This window comes from Emydura macquarii, unplaced genomic scaffold (assembly GCF_026122565.2).
Source record: "Emydura macquarii macquarii isolate MOO-44397 ecotype Brisbane River unplaced genomic scaffold, CSIRO-AGI_Emac_v2 contig_3671, whole genome shotgun sequence".
NCBI classification, from domain to species: Eukaryota; Metazoa; Chordata; order Testudines; family Chelidae; genus Emydura; species Emydura macquarii.
Genome location: NW_027133808.1, coordinates 12365469 through 12390634, shown reverse-complemented (window position 1 = coordinate 12390634; position 25166 = coordinate 12365469). Strand labels below are relative to the sequence as shown.

The 25166-nt window shown below is 40.7% G+C and overlaps 1 protein-coding gene across 1 annotated transcript in view; it reads left to right on the top strand.

Annotated features, from left to right (window-relative positions):
* GPC5 (glypican 5) overlaps positions 1 to 25166 on the top strand; it is a gene marked incomplete at its 5' end in the record, with an annotated part of 634518 nt that overhangs the window by 122375 nt on the left and 486977 nt on the right. The window contains one exon of the mRNA XM_067536868.1: positions 13207 to 13901. Coding sequence (XP_067392969.1) covers positions 13207 to 13901 — 695 coding nt within the window. The remainder of the gene's footprint in view (positions 1 to 13206; positions 13902 to 25166) is intronic.

Sequence of the window (25166 nt, the reverse complement as noted above, 5' to 3'; positions counted from 1 at the left end):
AAAATGTGTGGCAAATTGAAATTTCATCTTTGTGTTAGTGACTTGCTCTTGAGAGATCCTGTAAAATTAAGTATTACCCAAATGTTCCCAAACAGAATTTTTAGCAAAAATATAGTTGTGTTTTTCTTTCACATATATTAATTTAAAGGGAATAACACTACTGCTGTTGATGTGCACATTAAAGTGATGTGACATTAGCAAGCACGTTGAGTTTACATAGCTCTAGACAGGAAGGAATTTTCACTCACTTGGGCTAAATTCAGACCTGGTGTAAGTGACATCAGCTGAGTTATGCCCACTTACACCAGTTCTGATTTTGGCTATAAGTTCTCACTAAGTTCTATCTTAAATGAGAAACAGAATTTATTTTTGAAAATAATGGAAAGCTGTGGAAAGTTAAAACTGTGGCAGACATGTTTCATGATTATAGCCCCAGACATTATAGTTCTGAAAAAATAGAAAAAAAACCCCAAAACTTTCTTCTCCACTTGATTTTTTTCTCAATCATAAAATGCCTTCATTGGGATATTAAATGTGCCCTTCCCCTTGTGCCTATTAAATCAAGCCATAGATACGACAAAACTTTAAAAACAATGACAATTAAAAAAAGTCTCATCATAACTTTTGAAGACTACAGATTTTATGGATTCAAATCAGCAAGTTATTAATGATGTATGAAATATAAAGTCCTGCATCGATGAGTTAACATCACACTGTTGTGATAGTATATTTAGTTCAGAGAGCGCTAGGGAAGCCCAGCAAGCAGAGAGGATTCTACTTTAAAAACAAACAACAAAAACATTGTATCTACTTGTATGATTTTTTTTGCCCATTTTCATTATCCCTCAGCACCTTCTACTACACATGCCATTTTTAGAGAAATATAACTATAATACGAGTGTTCACTGACTGTGCATTGTGTGAAGAAATACGTCCTTTTGTTCATTTTAAACCTGCTCTTAATTTCATTTGGTAACCCCTAGTTCTTGTGTTATGAGAAAGAGAAAATAACACTTCTTTTTTCACTGTCTCCACACCAGTCATGATTTTATAGACCTTTATGATATTCCCCCTTAGTCATCTCTTTTCCACGCTGAAAAGTGCCAGTCTTAAAAATCTCTCCTCATTTGGAAGCTGTTCCATAACCCTAATCATTTTTGTTGTCCTTTTCTGTACCATTTCCAATTTCAATATATATTTTTGGGAGATGGGGTGACCAGATCTGCATGCAGTATAATATTATATGGCAATATAATATTTTCTGTCTTAATATCAATCCCTTTTCTGGTGATTCCCAACATGTTATTGGCTGTCATGAGGACTTTTTGGCTGAGTGGTTGGATTGAAGGGTGCAGGAGAAGTCCATTAGCTCTCACACATCAAAAGGGAGGACTTATAAGCCCTTTCTTCTGCGCAGGCTACCATTCTGCCTCTGGGAGCAACAGTCTTGCTGTGGGCTTAATGCCTAGTCCTCTTTTGGTGGCAAAGAAGGACATTTTCCCTCCTTGTCACACTGGCCTAGGTAGAGTGGAGTTTTCGTTCTCACTGTCCTGTAACAGGGTGATCTACCACTTTTAATGGCCTGGCAGTGGGAAGGGGGGACAGGGAGCACCTACTTTTCCAGCAGATTCCAGGGACACCCAGACAGAGTCTCGAACCTCACAGGATACTGTGAGGACTGAAACAGAATCCCAAATTCAACAGGGTACCCTGGGAACCCAGGCTAGAACCCTTTGAACAAGTTAGCCTGAGCATTCAGATAGGACCACTCCAACAAGTAGAAGCCCAAATAGAGGGTCAGGACTGGAAAGAGATAGCCCAGACTTGCATTATGGCTTTCCTCATAAGGGCTGGGGAACTTACAGAGTGACCAGAGTCAGCAGAAAGTAAATTACAGAACCTCAAATTTGAAAAAGAACAACTTGCCACAAATCTCCAGTTCACCAATTAGGAAAGAACAATTACTTCTCGTGGTTCATAAACTGGAGACTGAGGTAGAGACTCTGAATGCAGTGACAAAAAAGCCTAGTCATTCAACAGGCCCAAAGTCCAGGAGACTGAGATAAGGCGATATATGGATGGTGCTCAGTAAGCCTGGGTATATGATTCTGACCCTGTTGCATAAACCTCAGGAAGATTGGGGCCCAGGGTTTGTGCTTGGAGGGACTTTTCTATGATCTCTAGAACTTGGAGAACACCCTGCGACTGGGTGGGACTTGCGGAAAATGGTGTTGAAATGTTGTGTTATGTTAAATGAGTGAAGGAAATGCTTTGGTTGGGGGTCCTGGAGTGTTGTAATGAATCTTGTTGCAGGGATGTCAGTGCAGAAATGTGTTGGGTATTTTTTGTCTTGCGAGAGGTGAAAGTAGCCCCAGGAACCACCTCACAAGAAATGGGTTGGAGGGGGATTTATTTTTTCTCCTGGATAGGAATGGGGTATGTCACAGGGTAACTGGTCCCTGTGGATAGACTAGGCCCAGTTCCCTGGACCAGACCAGGTGAGTCCTATCCAGCCAGTTAAAGGGGGCTGGCTAATCTTGGGCTGCTAGTGGGCAGGAAGAAAGAGAGATTGACGGGAACAGGCTGTGCTTGAGGAGGGAAAGTCACAGTACAGTGGAGCTCACTCCTATAGTGGGATCCCTGGAGGAAAGGACTAAGTGTTCAGGGAGACAATCCTGAGGCTGCTGCCCCAGAAAGTGAATAGAACTGGGAACCTGCCAGATGCCCCCAAGAGGGGTGGAGCTGAACCCAGAAAGTAAGGACTGAGTTAAAAGACTCTTTCTGTTTGTTTGCTGGCTTCTGTTAAGAAAATAAATCTCCTTGCTAGAGATGGGGTATGGCAGCATATAAGCCCTGCCCAGTGACAAGTACGATAAAGGATGTGTTTTAAATAACACCAAGTTCCTTGCTGTCATCGGAGATATGTCCTACGTTTATTTAAACAGCGAGAGTCCTGTGGCACTTTAAAGATTTATTTGGGCATAAACTTTTGTGGGCAGAAACCCACTTCATTGGATGTTTGTTTAGTTTTCATCCATTCAGTTGAAGCCAGATGAATAAAATACTGTGAAATAGATCTAATTACAAGAGAATATTCTCGAGGCCAGTAAGTAATTTGTATTGCAGCATGCATTGGATTTGGAACATTCTTTAGTTGCCATCGGGAGCCAGATTCTGATCTAATTTACTTCTGTGTAAATTCAGAATGGGGTCATTAATGTAAGACTCTAGGAGTTATTCTGGTATAATGAAGATCAGACTGTGGCCTATAGTATTCATTTCATGGTATATTAATGATAAATATTGTCTGAAATAAAATATAGTAGTATAATATATAAACAACGTAAACACACCCTGGAAAGTAAAATAACACAGGTGATGGTGACTGTGATTAGGTACGGTTGATTTCCTAGGGGAGTGGACAGGGTGTTTGTGACTGTGGGTAAGTGTGACAGGGTGATTTTGTAATTCCTGTTTTTTGTTGTTTTTGAGTTTGACATTATTGTCATTTAGCCCTTTTCCAACACTAGTCTTTATGTATGTGTGTGATATTTTGTATGCTTACAAACAGTATTAGAGAAGTGCCAGCCATATAAAATTTAGAGTCTACATTAAAGGAGAAAAATTATGAACTAGACTTTGGTCTCCATTATTTATGTTATTAATTTATACTGATGTGAATCAGATGCTGGTCCAGTATTGCCAAAATAATGTAGAAAGGAGTGCAAAAATGAATGCTGAACTTTGTTGGATTCCACCGTGGGATGGGAAATTGTTATAATACAGACTTCACTGAGAGACAGGGCAGTAAGAAGGCAGCAGTCCACTAATGAGGGAGGAGCTGCCTACGTAGCTGGAGCAGTCTCAGCAGGATGGAAATGCTAAAGATTATTTTCTGTGTTCACTGAGCTCTCTTCCTGTTTGTTTCTGTTTGCAGATAACAGAAGGCAGGTTTGAAAGGGGTTAATCTGCTTTTATGCTAAGATCCTAGTGGGTTTGGCTCATTTAAAATGTTTGGCCTGAATCTTAGAATGTAAGGTCCAGATGCTGCCAACGTTATCGTAGTACTTTGCTCCACAAGTGAGTTCTGTTGAACTCAGTAAGACTACTTTCAAAGAATGTATTACTCAACATGAGTAAGGGTATCAATATCTGGGCTTAAAATGTTACTGTGAAAAGCAGCTAGACAGTTTATTTTGTACAGCTGTCATCAAAATTTTCCATTGTTTCAGCCTTCCTGAGGCTACCTCAGTGTAGAAACATTCTTCATAACTTCAATGATATCTGGTATGACTATGGTAGTAAAACTGAATTTCTTGTATTGTTTTTATAACACATTTACAGAATCAGACTTTTTTCACTGAAGGATGCTATTTTTCTCCTGTAATTGGAAAGACTGTAATGGTCTATGTTATTACCCACCTCCTGAGAGCTTCTCCCTTGTCAAGTTAGAAACAGTGTATTTATTTACCTGTCTGTATCTTGAAAGTGCATACCTCAAATTCATTTCTTGCTTTAGTTAGCATTCCATAGTACAAGTACTGTAAGATGTGGCACAAAACAATATGATTTTTGCTGTCATCCATATCTTCTAGAATATTGGTTTATGTCAGTAACAATTAGATCTAGGCTAGAGCTCTGCAGAGAGGCAGATATTTAAATTCACTCTTATATTTTTGTCTAATCATATCTGAATACAGGGCTAAATCTGGCAGGCTTTTATATAGAAACAGTCCAATACCCCCTTATTGAGATAAAACTCCCACTGGCATTCATGGAAATTTTGTCTGAATAAGAAGCGCAAGAACTGGACAAGAAACATCCTCTCTTGATTTTCTTTTCAAGCGCAAAAAAAAAATCATAATGTAATAAATATATAAAATTCCACACCAGACTACCATGAAACTTTGAAACCCTTGACTCAAAGTTGTGGCTTAAATATGGCAGACTCTTCAATGTCCTTGCTTAGTGTGGCATGATTTATCATCATCTTGTGGTGTCCTCAGACTGGTGGCTGCAGGAATTGACTAAAACTCCCAGGTAAACACAGAGCAGGTTTTAACTTCAACTAACATTTGGTTAGAAGGAAACTGTCAATTTTAATGTCAAATGACACAAAATTCATGTGTTTTACTTATATAATACTTTAGAAACCTCAGGTTGAAATTTTTGGGCTGAGTCTTACTCACACCTGTGTAAATCAAAAGTAACTCTAGTGAAGTTAAGTGAATCATACCAACAGAAAATTAATGTGAGTCAGAGAAAAATCAGGGCCTGTTTTTTCAAAGACTTTAGGGGGCAGATTTTAATAGGTATTAATTTTTATAACCCCACTGAAACCTTTCTACAGTTTTACTTGATTTCATATGTAATTATTATGCAAATTGAGGAAGTTTGTTTACATATCTTGGCACTTGCTCTAGGTAAGATAGCATGGTCAACTCATCATGCTCAGACAATACACTGGGAAGCATGTAATACATACAATGTTCACATTTATGCATAACAGAGTGACTTTGAGTAAATGTTAGATTTATTGCATTATATCAACTATTAACACTTTTATAAAAAGGTATGACAATCTTGGTTATTGATACATATAAATTGCACCACATTACTTTTGATGATAATTTCACTTAACATTTCAAAAAGACTAGACACTAAACAAGTCTGTTAGTTTTCTGCCCTACCTAATTCTAGAGTGGATTGATTTAAATCAAAATGATTTTGATTTAAATAATTGTTTTTAATTCAAAGAATCATAGAATATTAGCGTTGGAAGGGACCACAGGAGGTCATCTAGTCCAACCCCCTGCTCAAAGCAGGACTAACCTCAGCTAAATCATCCCAGGTAGGGCTTTGTCAAGCCGCAGCTTAAAAACCTCTAAAGATGGAGATTCCACCACCTCCCTATGTAACCCATTCCAATGCTTCACCACCCTCCTAGTGAAAAACCTTTTCCTAATACCCAACCTAGACCTCCCCCACTGCAACTTGAGACCATTGCTCCTTGTTCTGTCATCTACTTCCATTGAGAACAGCCTAGCTCCATCCTCCTTGGAACCCTCTTTCAGGTAGTTAAAGACTGCTATCAAATCCCCCCTCATTCTTCTCTTTTTGCAGACTAAATAATTAATTGACTATGATCATTTATGTGTTTTAGAGATTATATTCTTCTTATTCATCTTTGCTGCTATAATAGATGATTTGGGACTCAAACAGTAGATCTGGCCCTTCATGCTGCTTTATGGCTGGGAATATTTGTGCAGTTTAAGTTTTTTCCAAGAGTACTTTTCCTGTATTTAAAAAATTTAAAAGAGAAAATGCCAGATCTGTCCAAAACAATGCATTTATTAACTTTTCTAAACTGCAAACTCAAGCTGAGATTTGTGTGCTCAGAATTCCCTTTGACCATTAGGAGTTGTGTATGCCAGAAATGCATGATTGGACCATATCTCTAGATGACAGCTTGACACCCAACATTATTTGGACTGTCCATAAGCAGAAGCAAAACTTATGAGAGTACTCAACAGCAAATGTCTCTAGTGAAACACTAGATTAAGGCTGTTCCATATGATCAGATTGAGTTTTCAAACATGAAAACACCTATACCATTATTTAGGTATTAGAATTTTTACTTTGTTTTTTAACTCTCTCCTTTAAGGTGTGGTATTTGGATTTGGTCTAGTGGGTTAAATCTGATTCTTTTGGATACACTGAAAGTCTTTTGTCAAATGCTCAGCGTGTTCTTAATGGTTTCTGGGTGAGGTTTACCCCTGTCTTTGGGGCTGCAATTTGCATTAGGTATATACCTGAGACTGGCTGAGTGCTTATTCATTTGTTTACTATATTAAATGTTGGACAGGTGCCAAATTGCAATATACTGTAACTGACAGGCCCATTGGTATTAATAAAATTGGAATCCGTCAGAGCACCTTTGGGATAATATAATATTTTTTCCAGCATAACGTCTCAATTTAGACTATAGGTCACTTTATGTAGCAAAAAGTGGAATGGATTAAACTCTGTTAGGCAAAAGAATGGGTAAACTTTGGTGTAAGGTGTAAGAATTGTGGGAAATGTAGTTATCATTTTAATAAGTGCTATTCTACTTAGCGTAAAGATAAGAAATTTGCTCCAAAAATCTGCCATGAACTCCTATCCCAAGAGGTACAATTAAAAAACACCTTCCCATACCTACTGAGGATGGGGATTAGAGGTCCAGATATTTAAAGGCTTCCAGTGCCCATTTACAGCCCAATCCAACTTTCAATGCAATCAATGTGAATTTTTCATAAACATTGTTTTTGGCCCATGGGTGTTCTCGTGTCCTACTTGTAAAAATTTGTTTTATATATAGACAAGGCAGAAATTGTTTCATATGAGCGTATCATTTTTTTGATTAATGATAAAACTGGAGGGTTTATTTTTCACATAATTTTAAAAAATGTGCAAATGAGAGGTAGTGAAGTGATGTAGCAGTCCAGGACTTTGTTTCTGTAAGTATTGTTTTTTATTGCTTGTCAGTAGCTTGTAGTTCTTGTATTTTGTTTTGTATCCATTTTTAAAGTCAGTAAAGACATTTGTTTTTAAAGCTATGTTTTGATTACTTCAGGAAGAGAGGAAAAACATGCTATTAGAATCTCTTTGTAATTCTTGGAATTATAAGTAGGTCTCTGGGATAAACAAATTTAAAAAAATAAATGTGGTTACAATTATTGTAAACCAAATCATTGTAAAAAGTATACTGACAATTCTTTTGTGGTATATACTGATTACTAGTGTTAAATATGCAGATATTAACAAGAAAATAACTTATCTTTTATGTGTTAACATGAAAAATGAATTCAAAATGAATAGAATCTACCTATAATAAACAATAAAACAATTTACTGAATTACTTAGTTTTGTCCAGTTCATATTATATGTTTTGTCTGTTTTTTATTTTCTGTTGCTTCTTGGCACAAATATAAAATGAGAAATTGCTGTGATTTCCAACAGTTTAAACAGCTAATAAAATCACAGCATACATCTTCATATTAGGGTTGCACAAATATTCATTTTATAGTAAGCGCAAATGTGAAAATCACAAAGTAAGTTATTTTGAAAAAATTCATTTAAAAACAGTAAAAAGGCAGCTTGTCATGCTTATCTTTGTTGTATTAGTGATGGCTTTTATATACATTTGGGTTTATATGCACTATATAGTCAGCAGTTATTTTATATGGGTGAATATCTTCTAAAGATTGATGTAAATCAGAGTGCAAAGCTTTATATGATGCAGAGCCTCATTACTACATTTTTGATATTCTCACAGTATCGATCAGGAACAAGTTGACTTAATTATCATCTTTCCTCTGAAAGTGTCATAATGACACAGATTGTCATTGTGAAATGTTCACAGGTACTGTTCCATATCACAGGTAAATGTAGGTCTTTTACCTCTCCATTTTTCAAAATACCTGGGGGGAAAGCTAACAAAACAAGTATTTTAAATTAATTATGGTAACAATTAACAGCTAAAAATGTCCGTTCAATATACCTGACTAAAAACATATTTTTGTGGCTAAATCCTTAAAGGACAATGTTGCATTAAGCTGGCATGATACAGTATCATAAATACAAGTGTCAGCTATTATCACATGCTGCTTAGAAAAGGGCAAATGGTCAATAAGTCATGCAGACAATTTGTATATTCATTTATTTGCGGATTGCAGGGGCACTAGAAATGTAATTCAGTCTTGAAAATTTCTGTATTGTTTAGAACTACACTGCAAAAATCTCTTGATTATTCATGTACAGCATGATTTATTATTTCATCTAATGTTTCTGCTTTTAGCAACAGTTACTGCAGCCTAGAATTGTAACAGACATTTTAGATTATATATGTTACAGTTTTTATCTATGAAAGAATAATGGAAAAATGAAAAAGGTCATAAAATGCCTGTTCATACCATTCTATATAGGTTACTATTACACCATTATTTTACTAATATTACCTACTGATATCAATTTTATCTGAAGCCTTGGCAAGGTTCCTATAGAAGACTGAGAATCTGAACTTTTGAAAATGGCCACCTTCTCAGAAGACTTCAATGTATCTTACAGTTTGTTTTATTTAAACAGTCTGAAATAGGAATCAGCTTGATTTTTTCCCACTACCTCCCTTAGTGTCTGTTATGCACTCTAAATTTAAGGATCATGGTTTCTGTGAGTGCAGATAACTTATCTTACTATAGTTGAATGTACTTTTAGAGAAAGATGGGTATTAGTCAAATATAAAACTGAATAAAAAGGCAGCTGATGAAATTTCCTTCTGTCTAAAGTAGTCAATCTGTCTAGTTTTTATGGGAGGGATAAGGAAAGAGGTAGAATTAACACATCTTTCCTCAGTCTTCTGGAGAATGATCTAAGAGATGAAGCTGACCAGAAACAGTAGACCTGTGCAATAATCTGACCTTAAATTAAGGGAACCTTGACACATTTTTAAATGGGAAAAGAAAGAAGGCTTGTACAATAATGTTCAGTTCATTTGGAATATATTAATATATCTTCTCTGTAATCTTTTTTTTATTAAGAACTTGATCCAAAGCCAACTGAAATTAACAATAATATTTCCATTGACTTTAATGGGCTTTGGACCAGGCTCCAAACCCTTTATTCCTATCCACAAATAATTAACTCTCAGGAGTGCAGCAGACAGTCTTGGACTTCAGGTCCAATTTATGCTCATTACTCCGTTATTTCTTGGGTTTTTATGGCAGCGAGTCACTGACTGAATTCAAAGTATTTCTCACAATAACTGTCAGATGTAGTTTGGCAATATCTGATTCTTAAAGTTTTTAAAGTGAGTGGTTTATGTCTATTGATTTGATCTGCATATTTCCCTTCTCTTTCTTTTTAGGGAGAGCCAGTTTAAAAAATAAAAATTGTAAAAGAAAAATGTAAATAAGGGTTTGCAAGACTATATTAAAATATGTGGAACAAATCAAGTTCCTTTCTAAGACCTTTATTTTGAGACTACATGGAATATTTAATAGCAAAACACTAGCTTCCTTATTGAATAAAAACCCAGCAATTTTAGATATAATATATGGTGAGTCACTCAGTAGGTAAAATGGGTTGTTCACTAAGCTATGTTCTCACACATCTGTTCATTTTTAGCCAAGCTTCCCATGGGTCTGTAAAATCCTCATTTGTATTCCCTCAACTGAGTTTTTTATGCAGATCTGGGGGAACTGGGGGGCAGGGAGAGGGAGGGAAGGGGAGGAAAGGAGAAGACCACAACATACCAATGGTATTTGTTTTGGGTTTTCTTTAAAGAACCTATCTTTCATTCTCCTTACCAGTAAATCACAGGGCAAAATGGGATTGAATAGTTTGTTTTAAAGCTTGCCAGAATTCATGTCCATAACGCAAAAAAGATACAATATATGACAGGGTCATGGTAGAAACAGCAATAAGAAGCCAATCTCCTTATTTAAAACTTCAAAGGTCATGTCCCCAAACACATAGATTGAGGAGAAGGATTATCATTTTATCCTATAAGTTATTCAGATAATGGAGACATCCTGTTCTAAAGGGTCACAGCTTGCTGTAACTAGTATGGAGATATATGTGGTGTTGGACTATTTGGTCTTGTGTGGTTATATATACTTCAGTATATGCAAGCATATTTCATTGGGTTGGCTAAGAATATGAACAAGGGGAGCCTAATATCTCTTTCCAATCTATAAATTGGCACCAAGGATTGGCAATGAGATTGCACCCTTGTTCTAACAGAGGGAAGCATCCTCTCTTCAATTCCCAAAGTTATTTGTTAGGCAGAGACATTGATGTGATATTTTATTGCAGTTAGATTAATATAGACTGTATTTTGAAAAAGCAAATAAGAAAAAATCCAGTATCATGTGTTCTGATTTCAAGAACAGTTTCTTCAGTGATACCACTGGATTTTTAAATCATAGTCAACACTAGTTCAGCTGACCCAAAGGCAGCCAACTCTCTTCAGGAACAGGCCGGTTTCTGAGTGTAGAGACATCTGGTATGGAGGGGGCAGAGTTATGATTAGTTGGGTTACATAATGTTAGGTACAGAGAATGACAGATCCTGGCTATTTGACAGCTAACCTCCCATGGAAACAATTATTCAGCATGATGGCTTGGAGCCATCAGTTTCAGAAATTGAGTATTGTGATATTAATGATAGCTATGTAATAACATTTTTACAAAATGCTAAGGGTGTTGTACCACAGAATAAATACAAATGCAATATAATAAAACATGCTAAACTGTCACCCTCTTAATATACAAATAGTTAAAAGTCAATGAGTGGGCCAAATTAAAAAACAGGAAGACAGTGATTGACCAGGGAAATGAGAAATAAAAACCCGAGTGGCTATTCTAAACACCTGTGGAGAAAAATAAAACTTTGATGTTTTTTAAAGTGGAATAAAAATTAGATGGATTTTGGGGGGAAGGAAATTGTTATAGGTCCCACTGCAGAAAAAACTTTAATTACCTGTCAATGTCAGATATAGTGGCAAAATTCTAAACACTTAGCATTGTGTGAGTACAGAAATCCATCATTAAAAGGCTTAAGTAGCAGTCCCCAGCATTGGGAAAGTCCAACTTTTATTAAAGGCTTTTAAAAGCAAGAATACCGGTTTAAAGTTAGTTAGTTTCTAGTCAGCCCGTGTAATGCTTGCACACCAGGCATAATAAATAGCACAGCAGCTCCAGACAGTGAACAATTATGCCACTGTATTCTGAACAAGTCGCAAATGATTGAGTGGCACCACAAAGTGCCTCATGAAGGGAGAATTCATCAGCTGAGTTTTGTGGGTATGAGGGCATATTTTGCTGTTGCAAATTGATCATAAGCTACATTTGCTGATCAACAAAAAAACCATAACAGGCTGTCATTAACAGGGAGTTAAGATTGCCCGGTGGTATCTTGTGCCCTTTTGAAACATTAAATTCAGCAAAACTGACACTTCTGAAAACCAGGAAATAGAGTAAAGGTACATGCCTATGCAACCTTATCTCTGTGTTAATAAAGGAGAAATCAGTCATGCAGAGTCAGGAGATTTAGTGTAATTTGTTTATTTACAAAATGTATACAAGTTCTGTTCCATTGAACAGAGGTGGTTACAACTGTATACAGGCTGTTTTGCAGAAATCTTAAGACAAAACTGTCCAATCACCAAGAAGCAACTCTTGGTGTGTAACTACCTAAACACACTGCTTTCTCTTCCAGGCTCAGCCTGTGGTCTTTTCTCCTGGGAAACTCCTAGTCCAAGGCTCCTCACCTACGTTCAAGTGTTTTGAAAGGTGGTGTGGTCATTAATTCTCTTTTTGTGAACCCATTGAACCTCAGAAAGAGTTTGACTCCCCATTCAGAGGAAAATACTTTAACCTAACAATTGTCTTACCTACTCTCAGAATTAGGTACTGCATGGGTATTTTAACTCTTTTTATCCTGGGTGCTTATACATCAGGAAGACATAGCATGCACAACATTAGCATTTGGTGCCATAGACAATCATTTTTTTGCTAGCCTTGGGCCAAATTCTGCAAAGTCCTGAGTGCCCTCAATTCCCATTTACCATAGCCATAGTTGGATTTATCAACGCAGTTTAGAGGTAGGCTTCAGACTGTATGTGCTGCACCTGCTGTTTTTCAAAAAGAAGCCAAATCTGTTTGTTCTATAAAGTTAAATATTAATGAATAAAACAAGAGTTATTTCAAGTGTTCATTGCCACCTTTAGCACCCCACTCTAAATGGTAAAGACTTTATTTCATGATTTGAAGTGGCATGAGTGGTAATATTTCACTTATATTTCAAGTTGTGAAAGATCTATTGAATTAATGGAAAGGGTGATCTAAAATGTATAGACAGCTGTGGTATCTGATTTGTTCTGAAAGTTAGTAACTGTTCATTTTCCCTTTGCATTTGTTTAGAAAATACATTATATCATAAAAGTTGGTGTTTATTATTGTATATTCTAGTAAGATCCAGAATGTTCTAGGTTTTATATGTCGTTTAGAATGTATCTTCTTAAACTCTAGCCATTAATTGTTGCAATAGAAAGATATCTGTCATAAGTGAAACAGAAATTAAAGTAATATAATCCTTGTTAGATTCTTAAATTTTTGCTGAAATGTCTAATCTTTTTACTCTAAAATATTCACTTTTTTATTACAGAAACCTTTGAAATGCTTATCAGACAGGCTGAGAATTATACAAGCACGCTTTTCTGCAACACACACAGAAATATGGGTGTTGATGCTGCTACAGCCTTTCAAGAGTTTTTTACGGATGTGGGACTCTTTGTATTTGGCACAGACATTGGTACAGAAGAACTGGTGAACAGATTTTTTGACACCCTGTTCCCACTAGTCTATAATTACATGATTAATCCTGGTCTGACTGACATTTCAGTGGAATATTCAGAATGCATCCGAATGTCAAGAAGAGACATCAGCCCTTTTGGTAATGTTCCAAAAATAGTCATGGGACAAATGGGGAGATCATTGTTATCTAGTCGTACTTTCTTGCAGGCCCTCAATTTAGGGATTGAAGTGATCAATACAACAGATCATTTGCAGTTCTCTAAAGAATGCAGCAGAGCCTTGCTACGAATGCAATATTGCCCCCAATGCCAAGGAATGATTTTAAGCAAGCCATGTATGGGGTACTGCCTGAATGTAATTAGAGGCTGCTTGGCTAACATGGCAGAAATTGACCTTCACTGGCGGAGATATATTCAGTCACTGGAAGAGTTATCCAGTGCAATGCACGGGACGTATGACATTGAGCATGTACTTCTGAACTTTCACTCACTTGTTAATGATGCTCTTACACAAGCTCATATCAATGGACCAAAAATAACTGAACAGGTAAGCCCCTATCTCTTTTCTATCTTCTATGCTTGATGGAAACATAGCACAAGGAAACTAACTCAGAAAATAGATGCTGGATAGTTGATCATTGTTATACCAATTAATACACTGTTTGTGTCTGAGAACAGCTGCATGCAGCAAAACAGTTGTTCAAAATTGTCAGTTGTTTCTTTAATTATTCACATGACTTGTTATTTTCTAAAATACTCTATTCACAACTATAACAGAGTGAGGAGTCACCATTTTATAGCATTTGCAGATTTTTTTCAGAATGAAAAGCTAGTTTTCCAGTTGTGGAATGAACTTATTATTTTTACCAGAACCATCTAAATAGTTGAAGTGATAATGAAAAATTTTTCTCACATAAGAAACCACAACTTGATTTTTTAAATCTGTTGTGTGAGAATTCCTTTACATAAATCAATAGAAACTCTATTTTACTTCTAGCTTTTTGTTACTTTTTTCATTTAGCTGTAATAGTTTTCAGTGTATTCAGTGAATGATGTTTATTGAGAATTTTACAACTGTTGAATAAAAATCCTGAGTTCTGCTGACTAAGAGTGAGTACTGGGAAGGATAATGAAGTTTGATGTTTTAAAATACTAACAAGCAAAAACTAAATCACATCTAATTCCAGTGACTTTCTGCTTTTCAAAAAATTGTGGGGGTTAGGTAAATAAGTGCCAGATTTGGTACATAATATTAAATTAGTTGTTAGACAGGTGAAGATGTTGTTTATTACTCTATCACATAAATTGTAGCAGGTTTGGAAATCTCATGGACTTTATACCATAAATGAAGCCCTTTGATTTTCAAGATGGTCTCATGTCTAATTTATATCTACCTATAAAGATCACAAGTTATAAATATCCCTTTCCTTTAGATGCCCATAGCTTGTCTTCAAGACCTAGAGCTATAGATAGATTTATTTGAATAATATTTTAGCATCAATGGAGTGTATGTTTCATTTGCAACAAGTAGCATATCCTTCCTTGAGGATATTTCAGGGGAAGACTAACTTATGTGAGAAGCTAACTTAGCTGTGAACACATAAAAAGTGAAGACTTTTTTTAGGTACACTACAGGGGACATGGCCACAAATAAATAAATTCACCAGATTCTACATATTGGTCATCCAGTCTTCAGCCAGTGTCATTTTTTGGCAGAAGTCTTCTCCACTCCTAAGTACCCAGAAGGAGGATATATGTAATATTGCTCTTTGACTTGAACAGTTAGGCAATAGTCATTGATAAGTTGTTTTCCTAAGGAGAATAAATAAATTGAGTCAGCTATTTCTTTGGTACCATCCTGTTTGTTGTACACAAAGTCCTGTTTCCCTGAACACAGTAGGAACAAACAGGAGGGAGTTTCCTTGCTCGCAATTTCCAAGATTACCTTTCCAGTTAGTCCTCTGCCTAAAATAAACTCTTTATTGGCTTCCTTCCAAGGTCATACTCACATTTCTTATCTGGATTTTTGTTGTTTTTTCCGGTTGCTTTCTGCTTCTTACACATACACACACACAGCTCAACCAATCAATGCCCTAGATCCTTCATTTTCAATCAGACCCAGGGAAACTCCTCTTATTCTGGCTGAAGCTCAGGCTTTCCAGTGTGATCTAATGCCTTGGGCAGTGGTTTCTGTTGTATCAGCTACCTTATTCCATAAAGGAGCTTAATTGCTTCTTTCATTTAGCCTGAATGAAAATCAGCTAACATGCCCATCAGCTTCAGTGTGGTTTGTGGTTTCCCAGAGATAAAAGATACACTTGTGAGCAGCCACAAACACCCTCCAGTACAACAATGGTATTTTGGATGTCCATATTGAAAGGTCCTGCTTCCCACTGCTGTGAAAATTCCATTATTATATATCTGTGGACCTGAGCACAGTGAAGAATAGGAAAAGGTATCTGTGCTTAACTGAAAATTTCCTTACTTCAGCTAAGAAGCTCCAGAGATCAGGCCCATGTTGGTGACATATATGTAATAAAGAATAGAGATGGAACTTCATATCCAAAGATTTGGATTTGTTTAATTATGGGAACAAGTAGGATATGCTTTTTCTTCAAGATATTATTTAATACAATCTGTAATTTAGGAAAGTACAATTCAATTAATCTCACTGTGAAACTTATCTCAGTTGGAAAGAACTTCAGCCAGTGGGACAGTCCCATGCTGCCAGTGACTGATGGATTTGGTTCTGCCCCCAAGATGCAAACAGTCTGAATGAATGAACAGGCTGAATTCATTGTAGATCTGTGGTGCTTATTACTTGTAGAAAGGAAATTTTCAGGTAAGCATAAATGAATTTTCTTATTCAGATTTCAGTTCTTACATGAGATTCCTAGTACAGTGTGTTGGCATGGTTCCCTTATTGTAAACAGAATGACCACGACATTTTCTCATGTTTTCCTGGTGATGCTTTAATTCACACAGTAGTGCCTAACAACTCTAAAAAGGAGTCATAACTATCTAGCAGTGTTGCCAACTCTCATACTTTCATCACAAGTCTCCCTATATTTAGCATTCTCGTTAAAGTTCCAGCTCTTGGACACAAATGAGTATACAAGAATCTCAGCTTTTATGTAAAATAAATAAATAAAAGTAAGGCCAGGTCTACACTACAGACTTATACTGGTATAACTCTGGTGTACAAAGCACTATGTTGGCAGGAGAGTTTCTCCTATCAACATAGCTACCACTTTTCATGGAGGCGGATTAACTACAGGAGCAGCTCGGTGTAGGAGTATCTTCACTTAAACGTTAGTGTTTTAAGTGTAGACCTGCCATAAGATTCTAGCCCTCAGTGCTGCAAAGAAAAGCTGGAACAGGTGATTGAAGTGTAACCTTTATGGCTCAAAAAATAAGACCTATAAAACACAATAACTTTTTATATTTTAAAATTTCATAACTTTATTGGTGCCAGAGTCTAGTTTTTGAATGCCTGGTGTTGGAAGTACTGCTATTGTATTAAGACTTTCTCAGTTAAGACCAGTTCCAAAGCCTAAAAGTCAGTGGGAGTCTTTCCATTCACTTCACTGGGCTTTGGATCAGGCCTATACTGTAATGCAGACCAGTGACGCAATAACTTGTCGCAAATTGTCTCTTAAGGTTATAGGTTTTTAAGGTTTTTTCCGTTTGTCTTTAACACAGCAGACTATGACTGTTTGAGATATCATGGTCTAGTAAATCATTGCAGCTTTTTTAAATGTGATCTAACTCTGTAAATTGAATGGTCCAGAGCAATTTTTTAATAGAAATAGTTAATTCAGATCAGCAATAAATGTTTCTCCAAGCCAAATAATTCGTTGATTTTTAGACAGAAGGGATCCTGAATCCTTTGGAAATTGACTCATTAATATTAATTTATCAGAGTGACTCATGATCTATTTATCAAACTTTGATAAGCAGTTCATGCATCAGTGGTTCTAACAAATTCAGAATAAACGATTGTGAGTCAGCAAATGACTGTTTCATGCACTCAAGGCAATCTCTGAAGAGTTAGAACACAATCTCTTTAGCAGTAACTATTAATTCGTGCTTTTAAGAAGTATGGAGAAAAACAAATATTGAAAGGTGAAATTTGGAAATGTTTTATTATACGTAATACACAAATCATAATATAGATGCCACTATGCGCTTTGACTATAATGGTAAAAATTGTTGTGTTACACACATACATTGTTTTTCTAATATTCACATGTGTTTTATATACATATATGAATGTATATTCACACACTAACATATTACATATGATACATGTAGCAGTGCCTACAGTTAAGGTTTCCAACACTTCCTATCCAAGACCCAATTTTCAGTTGCTTACAACTTTGCCAAATTGCAGTCAAATGGACTTAAATTTTCCATGTTGGATGTCTACTTCTGGATAATATTTTTTTTTTTTTGAGGGGTGTTATCTAAACCAGTTCAGCCATTTCCAAGAATGAGATTAGGGGAAAATGTTATTTCCCCATGTTAAAAATCCCACCCCTTAAATCATTTTGTTGCGAAGCTCCAGTGCCTCCACGCTTTGGGGCAATGGCTTGCAATTTGTCAGGAGGATTGCCTTGGTGACAGGGATATGTCTCTGTGAAAACTTACCCTATCTTGGCCAGGTTATAACCTTTGAAAAACCTCAGTTTGTACACACTAAGAGGCTTGCTAGGGTTTGGCAGCTATATACTTAGAGGATTCCATCTTCACTGAGCATGTTTTGTCCCCCACAGCTCCCATGTGATCAGACTACACAGGCAACATCCTCACACAGTATTAGTAGTATTCAGATGGACCATATGTTTGTTCCTCAATACTTATATAAAATAGAGTTGTGTACATTTTTTCAAGTTACTTTAACTTTGCTTATGATGCAATGAAGCTTAACTAACAATAAAAGGAAGACATATCATTTGGAAATTCTGAATTCAAGCTTCTCTTTTTGTAAAGTAATGTGTGAACAATATTTGTTCAATATTTCTTTTCAAATTGGAGCCCTGCGAAGAAGAAAAAAAGCTGCACACATTAAGAGACTGAATCATTTGATAACATAATTTAAGAACCTAGATTTCCTCTGAATATACTAGGGAAAGATCCTCAATTATTGTACATGACTAACCATTTATTGTTTTGAAAATTAAGTATCTGATAACATCTTAAAGCTTATGCTTGCTCATATTTAAAAGTTTAGTTTATTATCATATACTTGCCTATAATTACTCTCCATAATAAAGTTTCCTCTATTGCATACATTCAGTGCTAAGGGTCTACTTAAACTTCATCAGTTTGGGGATTCTGCTAAGAATGACACATCTTAAAAGTTAGAGCTGTGATTCTCTCCCCACACTCCAATTACTTGAGTTTACTGTCAGCAATGTACATTTAGCACATGCCTAACTTTAAATGTGTCAATGGAATTTGTACAACACACCTCTCTCACAAGGCTGCACTGCTATATTCCGTTCCCCCCCCCCCCCCAAAGAATTGGAGACAAAGAGGAGGTGGGGGAGGGACACCTTTGAAATTTATAATTATTGACACAGCAGAGATTTCAATAAGATATTACAGTTCCGACTGAAACCTTTTGTGTGTCTACCATCATTAAGTTGTTTAATGCACACAAACCCTGCCTTATCCATGAAAAGCGGTGGGCTTGCTTAATAAAATAAGGTATATTCTTCTTCGAGTAATTGCTCATGTCCATTCCACTATAGGTGTGTGCACGCCTCTGTACACGGCTACTGGAACTTTTTTCCCCTTAGCAGATCCCGTAGGGCCGGCTGCGGCACGCCCTGGAGTCCTGCACACATGCTGCGGTATATGAGGCGCTGCCAGCCCTATGCCCCCTCAGTTCCTTCTTTCCGCCCATGACAGTTACTGGAACTGCCTGTGCTTGCATTGCAAGCGCTTAATTCCCCATGTTTTAAACTTCAGACAGGATTTTTTGTGTTGATTAGTTAATTAGATTAATAACTGTTGTAGTGGTAGTTAGAGACTTAGAGATAGTCTTGCTCAGACTTTACCGGGAGCAGGTAAAGCTGCGTGTTTCGGCAGGAAGGCTTTCCCTCTTACTGACCCCACTGCCTGAAGTGTGGGGGGGAAGCCTTTGAGAAGAGAGAGGCTTTCAGACCCCTGGGAAATCCGCCTGAAAGTCTGGCTCATGGAGCTCCCAAGCTGGCTCCAAGCCATCCCGCTTCGCCGTGGTATCCAGCGTGCCGACGATGCAGAGGGCACCGTCGGCACCAACCCGACTCGGCACCATGAAGACAGAGTGTGGGTACTGTCCCACACCATTGGAGCAGGCGGGGTGGAGCACCTATTGGCACTGTCAACTTTGGCGGCTGAAGGGCAGCAAGAGCCTTGCTGGCCTTGCATACACCACCACCACCCATGCCTCCACAAGAGAGAAGGGGCTGGTGTTATGGGGAAGCCCGCACTGGGACCCCCTGAATGGCTCAGGAGATCCCCGGTATGGGGAGGAAGGTCTCCTGCAGACCAGTTCCCTTGGGTAGAGCAGGAACACTCCCCTAGAAGTCATCCTAGGTCACGGTCACTGGATCGACCTGCAACAAGGTGGAGAGCGAAGTCACCGGCCCGACACCGGTCTTGACCCCCCCGGCACTGCATGAGGTCCATCTCACCACTCTGGCAATGAAGAGTTAGCCCGCAAGGATGCGGCACTGATCCCGGTCACCGGAGACAGTCTTAGTACTGAGGAGTTCGCCCCCCACACCAAGGTAAGCCCGGATGCCAGAGACAGCCTCGGCACCGAGGCTGTGCCAAACTCAGGGGCCAGAGACAGTCTCAGCACAACCCATCCCCTTTCCCCGCCACCGGCGTTGACCGAAAGAAGGGACTGAGGGAGCGTAGGGCTGACAGCACCTCATATACCACGGCATGTGCGCAGGGCTTCAGGGGGCGCTAAAGCCAGCCCTACAGGGTCTGCTAAGGGGAAAAAAGTTCCGGTAGTCATGCACGGAGGCGTGCACACACCTATAGTGGAAAGGATATGAGCAACACATCTCGAAGAACATCAGCTATTGGTAAGTAAACTTGTTTTTCCAGATGTCAGTTTCAAGTGTGTTTGAATGTAACATAGAGCAAACCAAATACATCCATGCATTTTAATTCCTATCTCTCTGCTCCTATATTCTGTTTCTCCAGTGTTACAAAATGAAAATTTATTCCATTCTGTCAAAAGCTTTTTTTTCCAGAGACTAATTTGAGTTTTCATCACCAGAAAGAGTGGAGAATATTTAAAATGAAATAGATCAACGGAGGTATTTATGACTTCTGATAAGGCCATTTTTGACTTTGCCGACAAGTAGGTTTTGTTCAGTGGTTGTAATGCCCACTGAAACCATCTAGTATTTGGACTACTTCCCTTCACTTCCTTTCTGATTTGATCAATTGCTGCCATATTTGTGGCACTGCACAGAACCCATTGCAGGAGGAAGTCTAACCAGATGGATAAGGAGAAAGGGAACTATTTACGAAGGAAGAAGCCCTGCTTGAATCTTCTAGGTAAAATACCCAGCCTGGTTCCAAAACAAATTCACCATTAGAATCTGTAGGGAACCAAGCTTGCATTCTATGGAGAAGCATGTTGACAAGAGCTGGTAAAAGGCATCCTCGTTGATACCTGTAGGAAGCCGCTGTGGCCTCCCGCGGAGCCAGAGCCTGGGGAAGGACCCGAGAGCTCTGATTGGCCCCACTCACACCCTGCCCCAGAGTCTTCCCGGCAACAGGGGACCCGGGCCGTGATAGGGCCACCTGGCCAGACCAATTGGCAGCCCCGGGGCGGAGCCCCAACAGGAAGGGGAAATACAAAAGCCCGGCCCCTGAGCTCAGTAGGTGGCAGACTGCTGGCAGAGGCAGACGTGCTGCCCCGCCAGCTGAGGCCTAGGCCGGAGCCTAGCTGCCGACGACGAACCCCGGCCCGGCCCGACCTGGAGCTGGACCAGGCAACCCGGCCAGGACGACTGGGCCGAGTTACCCCGACCCCGAGCCCGGGGCCGTGCTCTGGGACCACCAGACTGGGCTGAGACCCAGAGCAGCCCGAGTGGCGGGCACCCCCGGAGGCCGGGCCGGATTTGGAGGAACTGCCGGCCGCCGAGCCCCTCCCTGCAGCAGGGCAGGACTTGGAGGAGCTTCCCGAGGCCAACCCGCTCCCCTCCTACAACGACCTGGACGAGCTGCCCCCTGAAGAGGAGTTTCCTGCCTTGCCCCCGGTCGACGAGGAAGGACTCACAACGCTACCCCAGGTGGACCATCCTTGGGACACGGAGGCAACAGGTACTAGGGTCAGTGGGGAAGAAGTAGCCCAGGGACAGCCACGGCCTGTGGCTGAAGCCGCCGTATTGCCGGTGTGTTGCGGCGGGAGCCCCGCCGGCACAGTGGCAGCTGCTTCTGCCACTGCTAGGGCCCTGGGCTGGGACGCAGTGGAGAAGGGTGGGCCTGCGTCCCCCTCCCCTTCCCCTTTTCCCTAGCCACCCCAGGAGAATTGCTATCCTGACCCCACCTGAAGCTGTTGCCTCCTCTGCTCACCCGGCCTAAGGGTTGGAGCGATAGACTCCTTGTTCGCTCGCCCTGCCTGAGGGCCTGAGCAATCCGCCTGCTCACCTTGCCTAAGGGTTGGAGCGATAGACTCCTTGTTCGCTCGCCCTGTCTGAGGGCCTGAGCGATCCGCCTGCTCACCCTGCCTAAGGGTTGGAGCGATAGACTCCTTGTTCGCTCGCCCTGCCTGAGGGCCTGAGCGATCCTCTGCTCACCCTGCCTAGGAGCGGACTAGTAGGACTACTTACTTGCCAAGTGCGAGCTATTCCCTGTCTGTAGGAAGCCGCTGTGGCTTCCCACGGAGCCAACACTCCTACAGTGCCATACTTGTGAAGCTGTTTTCCCCACACTGAACCTTAGCAATCATCTGTTTCTTTTTCTGGCTGCCTGTTTGTTGGCCTGGTGTACAGCCATCAATCCAGATTCTCTAAGGAGGGATGCTGTCTCTTAATTCTGCCCAAATCTCCCATGTATTGAAGTTGTAGGTAGAGGCATAGCAATCTGCTGTGGGTAAAAAGACTGGTTAAAGCTAATATATGTGTTTCTTAGTAGAGGTCTGATAAATTCCAGTGGTTTCTGGAGAGATTAAATTATTTAATAGAAGCACCCACACAGAGAGACAATTTGGTGCTGTAAAGAGGCTCATGTTACTTGAGGAGCATGGGGGCTTAAAAAGAGATTAATGGAGAAATTAAAGGGGAAGACATATTCCCATCAACAGTCCCACAGAGAGTGGAACAGCTATCACAATCATCAGTGATGAAGTTCACAGACAATCTGTCAGAGGGAGCTGAATATTTTAAATTAAGTTTCATGTTTTACATGAAAGCAGTAGGGAGTCATTAAGCAGCCAGGTGATCAGAACCTTTAATTCTTACCATCAGAGGCATAAAAGTACTAGAAGGGCATAAACTCTTTTCAGCTAGTACAGAGAATTTTGAACTATGTTTTGAAGCATATTGAATTTTCCAGGAGAGAAAAGGAAAACTTATGATTGAGATTTTCAGAGTGAAAACGCAAAAAACACTTGTCAACAAAAAAGTTTGTAACTAATTTAAGGAATAAAAGTTCTTCGAGTGCTTGCTCGTGTTCATTCCACTATAGGTGTGTGCACGCCTCTATGCACGGTTACCCGGAACTTTTTTCCCCTTAGCAGATCCCTAGGGCAGGCTCTGGCACCCCCTGGAGCCCGCAGTATATGAGGCATTGTCAGCTCTACGCCCCCTCAGTTCCTTCTTTCCGCCTGTGAAGGTTGCTAGAACTAGCTTTGCTCACAGCAAGCACTATTCCCCTTGTTTGGACTTGTTTGATATTCTAAGTTAGTTTTTGTTAGTTAAGTAGTTGTTAAGTGTGGTTAAGTGTAGTTAGAGATAAGGCAAGTCCCTCCAGGGACTTAGAGCAGCCGAGCCATGCCCCGGTCGCTGGGATTCAAGCCATGTGCCTCCTGTGGGAAGGCCTTCCCACACAGCGATCCCCACAACCGCTGCCTTAAGTGCTTGGGGAAGCCCACAGGAAAGAGAAGAGTAAGATTTGCAGGTCTTTTAAACCGAGGACTCAATAGGACCGAGAAATCTGGTTGAAAGCCCTGTTGATGGAGGCAGCGCTCCGCCCAGCATCCGAGCCGGCCCACTCCACCTTGGCACCGAGTGTGATCTTGGTGCAGAGCACATCACTGGCACTGGACTCGACTTGGCACCGCACAACATTGCCGGCACCAAAGAGGAAGAAGCAGCGTGCGGAGCGTAGACGGGCAAGATCAAGTATGGAGATACACCAGACCCAGCCTGTTGAGTCTTCTCCGGTGCCTGCATCTCTGGTCAGGGAACCTCCCCTGACTCCTGGGAGTGGGAGACAGTCAACACCGGAGGCTTTTCAGGCGGCAAGAGCCTTGTTGGCCTCACCTATGCCAACTCCACCCCTCCCCTCCTCCACCAAGGGAGAAGGGGCTGGTGTCACGGGGGAAACCCGCATTGGGTATCCGTGAACGGTGGTGGAGATCCTCGGTACAGGGAGGAAGATCTTCCGCTGGACAGTCTCTGAGGGTAGAGAAGAGCTGCTCCCCCAGCAGTCACTCCAGGTCGGCGTCGTTGAGTCGATCTGCTCCGGCACAGGATGTGGAGTCTCCCTCTCGGCACCGCTGTTGATCCCCGGCATCGGAAGCAGCAGATGCCAGGAGGCGGCACTGGTCGAGTTCTGCCAGGCGGCGCTCGGACAGCTCCTGTTCAAGATCCCCAGCACCGAGGAGTTCGCCCGTACCTAGATGGTGCAGAACTCAGTCTCCGTCAGAGTCTGGCAGTCCACGACGCGGAACCAGTCGCTGGAGTCCGGCTTGGCACCGAGAAGTTCGGAGCGGCGCCGACCTCAGTCACTGAAGGTGTCTGCAGGGCCGCAAGGCAAGCGGCAGCGGAAATCATCGGTACTGAGATGACGCTCCGGTACCTCTAGCTCTTCGGAGCATACCTCCGTTCGTTGGCACCGCTCGCAGCGATGGAGGCAGTCCTCATCCTCCAGGTCGGAGGCGTCAAGAGGGCAGTCCCCGGCATTGAAGGGCACCAGGACCAAGGATGTACATGGGACCACCCGTCCAGTGACTCAGGGTGTCCCGGGGGGATAGTCATCAGGAGAACTGATGCCCCTACAAAATGTTACAGCCTGTGGCGCAGTCAGTTCCCGGTTGGCCCCAGGGTCAATGGTCGCAACAATGGCCTTATTGGGCCCCATGTGGAATCCAGATGGGGCCGGGACCCTAATCCATTAGGTCATCGGGGGTACAGTCCGTGCCTCCGGCACAGGAGAAGGCCCATAGACACAACTCCTCAGACGAGGAGTCGGACCCACATGGAAGGGGCGCACCCGCAGAACATGCCTTGGCAGTCCTCTTCTTCCTCACCGGATGAGGCAGTCTCCCGGGACCACTCGGCGCCACTGGAGAATTTCAGGGCACACCAGGAGCTGCTCAAGAGGGTGGCCTCCAACTTAGGGCTGGAGGTGAAGGTGTTAGAAGAGGCCAAAGATAGCCTCTTTAATATGTTGGCGGCGGCTGCCCCAGCGAGAGTGACCTCCCAGTCTACAAAAGGATCCTTAAGATTGTAAAGGCCCTGTGGCAAACCCCTTCCTTGGTCACCCCTACGTCAAAGGTGGCCGAGAAAAAATATTATGTTCACTCACCCCACCCCGGAAACCCTGGTGGTAGATGTGGCTAACCAGCCAGGGT